The 10,202-nt window shown below is 47.6% G+C and overlaps 1 protein-coding gene across 1 annotated transcript in view; it reads right to left on the reverse strand.

Moving 5' to 3' along the window:
• LASP1 (LIM and SH3 protein 1) overlaps window positions 1-7,731 on the reverse strand; it is a 55,961-nt gene extending 48,230 nt beyond the window's left edge. The window contains exon 1 of the mRNA XM_066627943.1: window positions 7,474-7,731. Coding sequence (XP_066484040.1) covers window positions 7,474-7,542 — 69 coding nt within the window. The 5' untranslated portion in view covers window positions 7,543-7,731. The remainder of the gene's footprint in view (window positions 1-7,473) is intronic.
• Window positions 7,732-10,202: the final 2,471 nt, after the last annotated feature.

The following is a 10,202-nucleotide window of genomic DNA, read 5'->3' on the forward strand; positions in this document are numbered from 1 at the left end:
AATGCAGCCCTCAAGGAGCCCCCAGTCTCCAAAGAGCCTCTGGCCCTCAGGAGATTTGTTGGAGCCCACACTGGCCCAATGCAACTGCTCTCAGCGTGAGGGCAACTGTTTGACGTCTCATGTGAGCTGTGGATGAGGGTTCCCTCCACTGCTTGTTGTTTCACATCTGTGATGCAGTAGCGGCAGCAAAGGAAAGGCCAGCCTTGCTTTCTGTAAGGCCTTTTATAGGCCTTGAGCTATTGCAAGACCTTCATTCATTCATACAAGTTCCATCGTTAATATATTCATTTATGTAAACATATGTAAATTTATTCAAATTTTAAATGTAAATTCATTCTTTTTCCCCCGGGCCCCCAACACAGTGTCAGAAAGATGATGTGGCCCTCCTGCCAAAAACTTTGGACACCCCTGAATTAGAGCAACAATAATCAAGGGACCTATATACCCCACTTTTTGCATTCCCTGAAATAGCAGCATACAGAGTACCTAAAACAGCTACTCTGAACCTGCTGATGACACAAAAACAGTTCCATAACATATGTGGAATTGACAGACAACCAGGAACATTTCATAAACTATGTTTACAAATACTTTTTCAATTCTGATGCCTTATTAATAAGGGACATACTTTTTAAACAAAAGTTTTTAGACAAATTATAGATCACAGGTGAGGTTCTCTCCAGCTACATATGCAGTTGTGTTCACCTTATTTTGCAGATTCACAGGGCACATGTTCCTGCTATTTTATTGGCATAAACAGCAGAAAGTGAAGAAAACTCTGCCTGAATGGAGGGGTATAATTTGACAATACAGGTGTGTGTCACTTAACAGGAAATGTTCTCCAATTCCTGTTATGCAGTTAGGTCGTTAAGCGAACATTAAGCCAAATCTAGTGACTTTGTTGTGTGAACAGCCACTCTCTGCCAGAAACTAGCTGGCTGCACAGGCTACTAGAGATAGATTGCCCCTTCTTTGTATTAAGAGCTGCTTTGTTGTGTAAACACACACTCTGCTTCAGACTATGGGAGACTTGGCTGCCTGATTAAGAGCCTCTCTGTTGTGCTTTGAAATCAAATATGTAGACCATTATATATGTGGTCCATCATCAAGTGGAAGATTTTAAAGTGATGTACACCTGTTTAGCCACTATGGTCTAGTTTCATTCAAAGCAAACCATACTATTGCTCATTAATTGGAATTGAACCAGTGTTTTGGGAAAGGAGAATGGCTTCCCAGGGCCTCCTAATGCCTTATAAGGCATTAAAAATTCCAGTTTTATGAAAAAACCGGAAGTCACTTTTTTGCTTTCAAAGTCAATCTGAGAACAGCAGAGGTCGCAGACAGATGTGCACAGCCTCTGCTAGGCTCAGAAGATTCTCCAAAGGTGAGGGGAGCTCCTCATTTCCAGAGGGTGGGGGGCAATCCCTGGTATCTGCAGTTTCACTTAACCACAGGGGGTTCCAGAACAAAACCCCCACAGATACCAGAGCACACCTGTATCACTAATTAAACGCTCTTAACATAACAGCCGGAAAGCTGAAGCATGATATAGCTCTCCAGAAGTAGAAACATCAACAACATTCAGCTAGGAAAAAGGAGCTCCTTCATCACCTCAGCTAGGCATAAATATCTACAAACAGTAGTATTAGCCTGTGGCATCAGAGTTTTCCCTTCCCCTCCTAATAAAAGATACACAGTATAGAGCAGTGATTTTCAACCTTTTTCATCTCATGGCACACTGGCAAGGTATTAAAACGGTCAAGGCACACCATCAGTTTTTTGACAAATGACAAGGCACACTGTGCTGTCAATGGGGGGGCTCACATCCCCAATGGCCCAACTAATAAAAGTGTGCCACGGCACAGTGGTTGAAAATGGCTGGTATAGAGGGTTGGAAAATATGGGTACCTTGCCACACAAACACCGTGATTTTTAAATGCCTTGTTAGCCCAAGGGGTCCACTTGAAGATGAGGTACAAGAACTCAATTCTGAAAAATATGTAAATACAGTGGTACCTCGCATAACGAATGCCTCGCGCGCCGAAAAACTCGCAGAACGAAAGCGTTTTGCGATTTTTGGTGACTCGCACAACGAATTGTTATGACCTGTGCTTCCCAAGACAAATTTTTTTGGGGGGGTTGTTTTGGTTTGTTTTAAGGGGGGGATCTTCATGCCAGTTTATGCTCACATTCACCCTAAGGAAGGGGGAGGATCGTCATGCCAGTTTATGCTCACGTTCACCCTAAGGAAGGATGATGAGTTCTTGGGGTTTCCTTGCGCAGCAGCGGGGTCAGTCAGCATCCCTCCCTCCCTCTCACACACACACTTACGCTCTCTTCACCACCCCTCATTCACTCACTCACAGGGCCAGGCTCCTGTGTGCCTGTCAGGGGTTGCACCTTCTTGCTCCCGCCCCTTTTTGTCCCCCCCCCACAAGCCTGGAACATCACAGCCCTCTCTCTCCCCAAGCCTGGAGCATCACAGCCTCTCTCTTCCCTCCCCCCCCAAGCCTGGAGCATCCCAGCCTCTCTCCCCACAAGCCTGGAGCATTGCAGCCTCTCTCTCTCCCCCACCCCAAGCCTGGAGCATCACAACTTCTCTGCAACACAAACACTTTCCCCCCTCTCTCACACACACAGGCTGCCCCCTTCTCTTACACACACAGATACTCTGCCCCCCCACACTCACACAGCAGGGAAGGGGTGCCTTCACTCACCTCATCCAGCATCTGAATGTAAGCCCCCCCAGCAACCTGCCATCGCAGCCTCCCCCCCCTGCAAGCCTGATCCCATTCACCCTAATAAGGGGGGATCTTCATGCCAGTTTATGATCCCGTTCACCCTAATAAGGGGGGATCTTCATGTCAGTTTATGATCCTGTTCACCCTAGTAAGGGGAGGATCTTCATGTCAGTTTATGATCCCGTTCACCCTAATAAGGGGGGATCTTCATGCCAGTTTATGTTCCCGTCCACCCTAGTAAGGGGAGGATCTTCATGTCAGTTTATGTAAGTAAGTCCCATTGTGCTTGCTCCCAGGAAAGTGTGCACAGGATTACAGCCTTCAAGCTCCCCACTCAGCATCCCCCCCTTTTTGAAATCCTCAGTACAGTATGTATGCCTTTAAAGAGCACTTAATAAACACTTTGTAAACCAAATTTGACTTTGTTCTGACTTTTCTTGATCATAGGAACGCATTAATTAAATTTCAATGCATTCCTATGGGAAAACGCGCTTTGCAAAACGAAAAACTCGCATAACGAAAGGACTCGCGGAAAGAATTAATTTTGTTATGCGAGGCACCACTGTACATTATAAGGTGCACAGTCACACAGTATACAAGATACATACTGCATGGTACCTGGCTTAATACTTTGAACCAGAATTGCAACCACTCTTTAAAGCCACACTCTCTTCCCAGAGCATCTATCTTTTCAGAAGGATGGGAATACCACCACCACTTCACTGACATCTTGCAGTAGTCTAATAATCCATAAAAATCTTTCAGTGCATGCTAAAAGCACAAGTTTAAGCTAGATGAGACAACAAAAGGCCCACTCATTTAATTCTGAGCCAGGCATTATATAAAGCAGGGATTTCAGGCAGATTTCAGAGAAGGTGAAGAACACTAAACTCTCCTCCTCAAGTCTGTTTCTCAGGCATCTTTCCTCTCAGTTGAGTTCCAAAACCAGAAATGAACTTTGCTGGAAGAAGAGAAACATAGGTGGCAGGCTATGGGAAGATTAGCATGGGCAAAGGTTCAGTGCCCTCCCCAGGCCCCTTAGCCTTTTGCCTTAAAAATCAGTTCCCCACTCATCCCACTTAATATGCATTGGGACAGACTGGGGTTTAATCAAGCAAGCCTGCTGCCTTCACATGTAGTTTTCAGCCATAGTTATCACCAAACTGGGGACCAGGTATGGAGTAAAATCTCTTGAATTCATAATCATGTACTGAGACATCCAAATTTTTCAAACTTATCTCCTCAAAAAGATACTCATGGAGAAGGGAGGAGGACCAACTCCACATACAAGCAACACAAAAAGCAGCACTTATTTAATTGGAATAGCATAGTAAGAAGTAAAGAAAAAGTTATTCTAGCTAACAAAACATAAGCAAACAAATCTGATCTCTCCACAAACCTGGGGTATAACATACAAGATTTTTAAAACTTGAGAAAAAACACCCAACAGCAAAAGGAGATTTTTGCTTTGAAATAAACCTTTTAAAGAAATCTATAAAACCAAGTTTTAGAGCCTGAACACTGGAGAACAATCAATCTGAAAGGAGGAGGCAGCGGAACAGAATCTAATGTAAAGCAGATGAAAGTTTGAGCATGAAAATCTAATTTTTATTATCTCGAGATACTCATCTGTGTTTGCAACTGAGGAAGAAATATACACTACAAAAGTCCTTTATTAATAGCTTAATTAAAAGTCTTAAAACAGTAAAAAAAAATCTACAAATCATAGTATTTATGCTGCTTTTTAAACAGAGCTTCAAACCAGCAGCTGACAACGTGGCTCAAACACTCCCAAACTTTTGATCTCAGCATTCAAATCTGGAATGCCTCCAATACCAAATTCAGATGTTCCATAGTGTTAGCAGTTTTTCCAAACAGAGCAATTTAGAAGGTGCTTTTCTCTAACGCACTTTCATGCAACAATTTCTGATTCGACAATTTAGTAGAAATATTATGGAAAGGTAAGTATGCTACTCTCTATTCAAGTCAAGAGCAGATGAAGAAAAAAGGAAAGTTACAGAATAATCAGTAGTAAGCTAGGTTTGGGGCCTGATCTGTTTATTCAGATTAGATGTCTCAACAATTCTGAACATAAGGGCAAGATTATAACATTGAAAGATGAGGACCAGTGAACCTACCTTGGCAGCTATCCTTCATGGATAAGGTGAAGAAATTTAGAGAAGGCAAATTCAAGATTCAACACCACATGCCCACTATCCTCAAACTCAATTTTCATTTTTGCCCACTAATTCTTTTTGAAAAGGAAAACATTGCTGAGGATCAAGCCATCAATTGATTCTCAATTATTCCTTGACCTGGCTGATATCATTTCCTTTAAGATTCTTACCTCCCAAGTATTAGATTGCTCACACACCCCTTACTAGAAGTACATCTTAAACATAGAAGTACACACCATAGAAGTACATCTTAAACCCATATCTGACCAAACATCTGTTTAAGTTACTTCAGATTTCCCAACCATGATCACTTCCAGAAAAGCAAAGCTGCTACCACAGAATGAGCCCTGCCCAACCTCACCAAATACCTTCCCCAGAAGTCTCTCACCAAACTGCATTCCCCACTGCACATTCCACAGCAACCCAGTTATGAACTTCATTATTTATTTGATGCCATCAATGTGCATGAAATGTAAGCCCTTCAGGGTAGAGGGTGGTTAAGCTAGATATTGATATTAAGGGGGAAATTGATATTGTTAAAATGGGGGAGGGAGGGAGATTGAGGCAGGGACCCACAGGGAAAACATATGCAATTGTTTCAGTTACATTTACTTAGCTTCCTTACAGTAGGGGAAAAGACTAAAGTGTGGTGCCAAAAGCTTTGTGGAAAAAGTGGGTTTTAAGAAGGCAGGGAACCATGCCGTAAGTGTTCTAAGAAGCAGTTTCAAGCACAAGCAGCAACAACAAATGAAGGACAGAGTCATTTTAGAGAACTGGAGACCTTTGGAACTGCTGAAGGTGGTGGAGCTGGAAGAGCAAGGGCACAGGCAGGAGAGCAGCGTAAGAGGGCTTAGAGGAAATGAGGGCAGAGGACATGGAGAATTTTAAATGTAAGGGCTACGATAGCAATTTTCAACCACTGTGCTGGGGCACACTGGTGCACCAGATGGTCCATAAGTATGCCATGGGAGTTTGGGGGAGGCTCATTAATAGGGAAATTGCAGGATCTGAGCCCCCTACTTGCAGCATGGTGTGCCTTGTCAATGGACAAAAAACTGATGGTGTGCCTTGACAATTTTAGCACCTTGTAAGTGTGCTGTGAGATGAAAATCACTAGGCTAGGAGTTTGAGCAGGTTCTGGGAACACATCCTCTACAACAGTGGTTCCCAACCTCTGGTCTGTGGACCAAAGGGGGTCCACGAGGTCTCAGGGAAAAATAAAAGATGATCACCTTTGACTACTTCCAGTATCTCGCCAAGTGAGTGCTCCCCCAAGGACCACTGAAGTATTAGCTGTGTCTGTAGGTAGACTGTATCTATAGGTAGCCCGTCTCTGGTGGTCCGGTGCTTGCTGATGTGCCAGCTGCAGGAAGGTCCATTCTCCATCCTTTCTAGAACTCTATGTAGGAGCGCTCAGCTAGATGCTTTCCCATGGACCACCAGAGAAGGTGGAGGATGAATCCCCTGCAGCTGGCATTTCCAGTGTCTTGCTGAGCACTCCCCCGTGGGCTACCAAACTGAATTGTACTTTTTGCGTGGTGGGTTGGAGGAGGTTGTACATGGTCCACAACAATTCCAGTGTTTGCCTCAGTGGTACGCTGGCTCCTAAACGTTGGGAACTACTGCTCTATAGTGTTGTAGAGCCTACACCCCATTACCCACTTCCCTCTCTTTCACCCCCACGGCCCTACAGGTGAGGTGGCACGCCCCTCATTCCGACTTCGAAGCGAAGGCGCCTCTGCCTTGACAACATTGGTAACCTGCAGGCACCCACAAAAAAACCCACATCCTATTTATTCACCCGCCAGCCAAAGAAGCTGCCACTCACGCCCAGAATCTCGCACCTCCCCAAGTGACTCTCCCGCACCTTGACTCCTTCGAGGAGCTGCAACCTGTTGCCAACCCTTCTAGACCTCTCACCTCCCCAAAGGACGCTGCTGCTCTTGGACTCCTTCAAGGAGCAGCAACCTGTTACCAACCCGCCCTTCTAGACTTGCCGCCCCCCCCAGCTCTTTCCCTCTCCCAGGTATCCGCCCGCCACACCCCACAGGCGACGCCTGCCCTCGCGCCCACCCTCGATCTCCCCCTCCCAACAACCCCCCCTTCACCGTCTCCTCCCGAACCTGCCTGGCGCCTACGACGTGCTGCCTCGCCTCGCCTCCCACCCCTCCCCCCTCGGGCTCTCCCTTCCGGCAATTCCTCACTCCGGGGCCTGCATTCCTCCCGCCCTCCCCTGCCAGCGCCACCGTCTTTCCCAGGAAGTCTCCCCGCCCCCCCTCCCCGCCTTCACGGCGCGCCCACACGCAGCCCCCCCGCGACTCTCACCCCCACCCCGAACGGCGACCACCAAGTCCCCGCCTCGCGCAGCCTCCCGCGGTTCACCTGGCGGCCCCCCACCCCCTTCAGTGGTCCCCTTGCGGCCCCCCGCCCCCTTCAACGGTCCCCCTCGTGACCACCCGCCCCCTTCAACGGTCCCCACACCCCCTTCAACGGTCCGCTCAACGGTCCCTCTCGCGGCCCCCCGCCCCCTTCAACGGTCTCCTCAGGGCACCCACCTTATCCAGGCAGTTCACCTTCTCGGTGGGGTACACGATCTTGCCGCAGCGGGCGCAGCTGGGGTTCATGGCGGCCGAGGCGGGGCACGCGTGTGAGCGGGAGGAGGAGGAGAGGGTCCCCGACGCCGCCCGAAAAACCGCCGCCCGCGGGGTGTGCTGCCAAGCGAGAGCCGAGAGGAAGCCGCCCCGGCAGCGGCTGCAAGCGGACTGAGGGAGGGGCGAGGCGAGAGTCGCGGCTCTGCTCACCCTCCGCCCTCTTCCTCGTCAGCGCGCGAGGCGGCGGCGGTTGAGAGGGAGGGGGCAGATTCGAGGGAGGGGGTGGCGCGCGCTCGTGGGCTTCCAAGCGGCGGAGCAGCAGCAGGCAGCGCGCGCTCCCGCCCCAGCCTGCGCGCGCACGCGTCACCCCGCGCGCGCAGGGTGGGGTTAAAGAAAACGGGAAGAGCCTGCCCAGAGGCTCGCGCGCTCTGCTCTGCCTGCGGTCTGTCGCCTTCGGGCCCCCCCCCCGTCCTTTCTCCTTCCGACTGTCGGGGGCTTCCGGTGCGCGCGAAGGCTGCGCTCAGACTTCTCCGTCTACCGTGGGCGAGGCGAGAGTGGTCGGAAGGCGCGTGGGGCTCGTGCTATGCAGTTTCTCCGGTGGCAGCCCTGTGCCTGCTTTCCTGGGGGGGAGGCTGCAGTCCCAGCCACACTTACCTGGGAGTAAGCCCCGTTGTCTGTAGTGGGACTTACTTCTGAGTAGACATGCCTAGGATGAGGATCTAAGCCCCCATCTGACACAGTGGGCTTTACTTCTGAGTAGACAGCCATAGGCGGGGGGGGGGCTCTAAGGCTGCAGTCGCACCCACACTTACCTGGGAGTAAGCCCCATTGACTAGAGTGGGACTTGCCTCTGAGTAGACAGGCCTAGGATTGGGGTCTAAGCCCCCACTGAACACAGTGGGCTTTACTTCTGCATAAACATGCCTAGGATTGCCTGTCATCATTCAGGCGGTGTTGGAGGTTTTGTTTTCCGACCAGAGCTTCTGAAACAGTCATTTCCTCTCTCTTCCCAGGTGTGAGCTGCAGCTAGAGGAAGGTGTCACCATCTGGGTGTGTGACAGATGGACTTGAAAAGACACACAGCAGCAGATGGAAAATGTTTCACCTGTTAAACTTCTCCATGAGGCCTCTGTTTGGAAAGGCAGTGGCATTGCAGGCTTCTCCTTTGGCTGCTTGGAATGCATTGTGTTCCCTACACCCAGGGTGACCAGATGTCATAACTGCAAAAAGAGGACAAGGCACCCCAAAATATAGCACATCAAAAAATGTAGGGCATGACAAAATAAGGACAAGCCAAGAACACTCTTACTGCATATCATTTCAGATGTCCATGTAAGGGGTAATCTACCTGTAGCTTAGGTGGTTTCCCTAGTAGTCAAAGTGGAAAAGGGACCTGTTTGTTTTTTCACTCTGAATAAAGAGCCACGTACATAGTGGTATAATAATAATTATGTGTGTCTATAATGCCAAAATACATTCCAATTGACATTGGGTTTCATTTTCCAACCAAGTATATGCTCCTCAAAGTATGCTCTGGCTGATGTTCTCAGCTCTATTTGCCCAATTCAAATCTCTTTTTCTAATCTAGTTCTGGCAAATAATGTATTGTAATTAGTTCCTTTAAATAGTACTGTGGATAACACTACTTAGAAGAGACAGGAACTCAAAGTTTCCAAAGCATGTACTCTTTATACAGTAACACTCATTTAAACAAAAATATGCAGTGTATGCCAACCTGTACTTCACTGTTTTCTGTCTTCATTGTAACCATTCTCATCAGCCTCCAGCTATCATTTTTAAAAACTGGAATGTTCTGTTCCAGCAGCCAACAAGGAAGGAATCAATGGTGAGCACCAATAAGCAGAAAAACTTTGTGCATACAGTACACTTGGTGCATACAGTAACTGTTTCAAAGTACTGCAATGAAAAGGAACCATAAACTCTGCCCTGTTTTATTTGATTGTTTACATTGATTTCTCCACACTCCCACCATTCTTACTTTGGATATGGAAAATTTTAAAAACCGCTGTAAGGAATTGGAGAGCTCTGTGAGATTCTTCAGCCAGTTGGTTGGCAACCGCATTCCTCTTGTGTGAAAACAATTAAAGAAATCAATCACTAAATTACAGAAAAGTATGTGCTGTCTCCAGCAAAGGTTGAACAATAGCACCCTCTGCTGTTAATCCTAGATTCAATCTGGTGACATGAAAAGGTGTCACTTCCTAATGTAATCATAAGAACATAAGAACAGCCCCACTGGATCAGGCCATAGGCCCATCTAGTCCAGCTTCCTGTATCTCACAGCGGCCCACCAAATGCCCCAGGGAGCACACCAGATAACAAGAGACCTCATCCTGGTGCCCTCCCTTGCATCTGGCATTCTGACATAACCCATTTCTAAAATCAGGAGGTTGCACATACACATCATGGCTTGTAACCCGTAATGGATTTTTCCTCCAGAAACTTGTCCAATCCCCTTTTAAAGGCGTCCAGGCCAGATGCCATCACCACATCCTGCGGCAAGGAGTTCCACAGACCAACCGCACGCTGAGTAAAGAAATATTTTCTTTTGCCTGTCCTAACCCTCCCAACACTCAATTTTAGTGGATGTCCCCTGGTTCTGGTGTTATGTGAGAGTGTAAAGAGTATCTATCCACTTTATTTTTCCCATGCATAATTTTGTAATCACCCAT

The sequence above is a fragment of the Tiliqua scincoides genome, chromosome 5, assembly GCF_035046505.1.
Source record: "Tiliqua scincoides isolate rTilSci1 chromosome 5, rTilSci1.hap2, whole genome shotgun sequence".
NCBI classification, from domain to species: Eukaryota; Metazoa; Chordata; class Lepidosauria; order Squamata; family Scincidae; genus Tiliqua; species Tiliqua scincoides.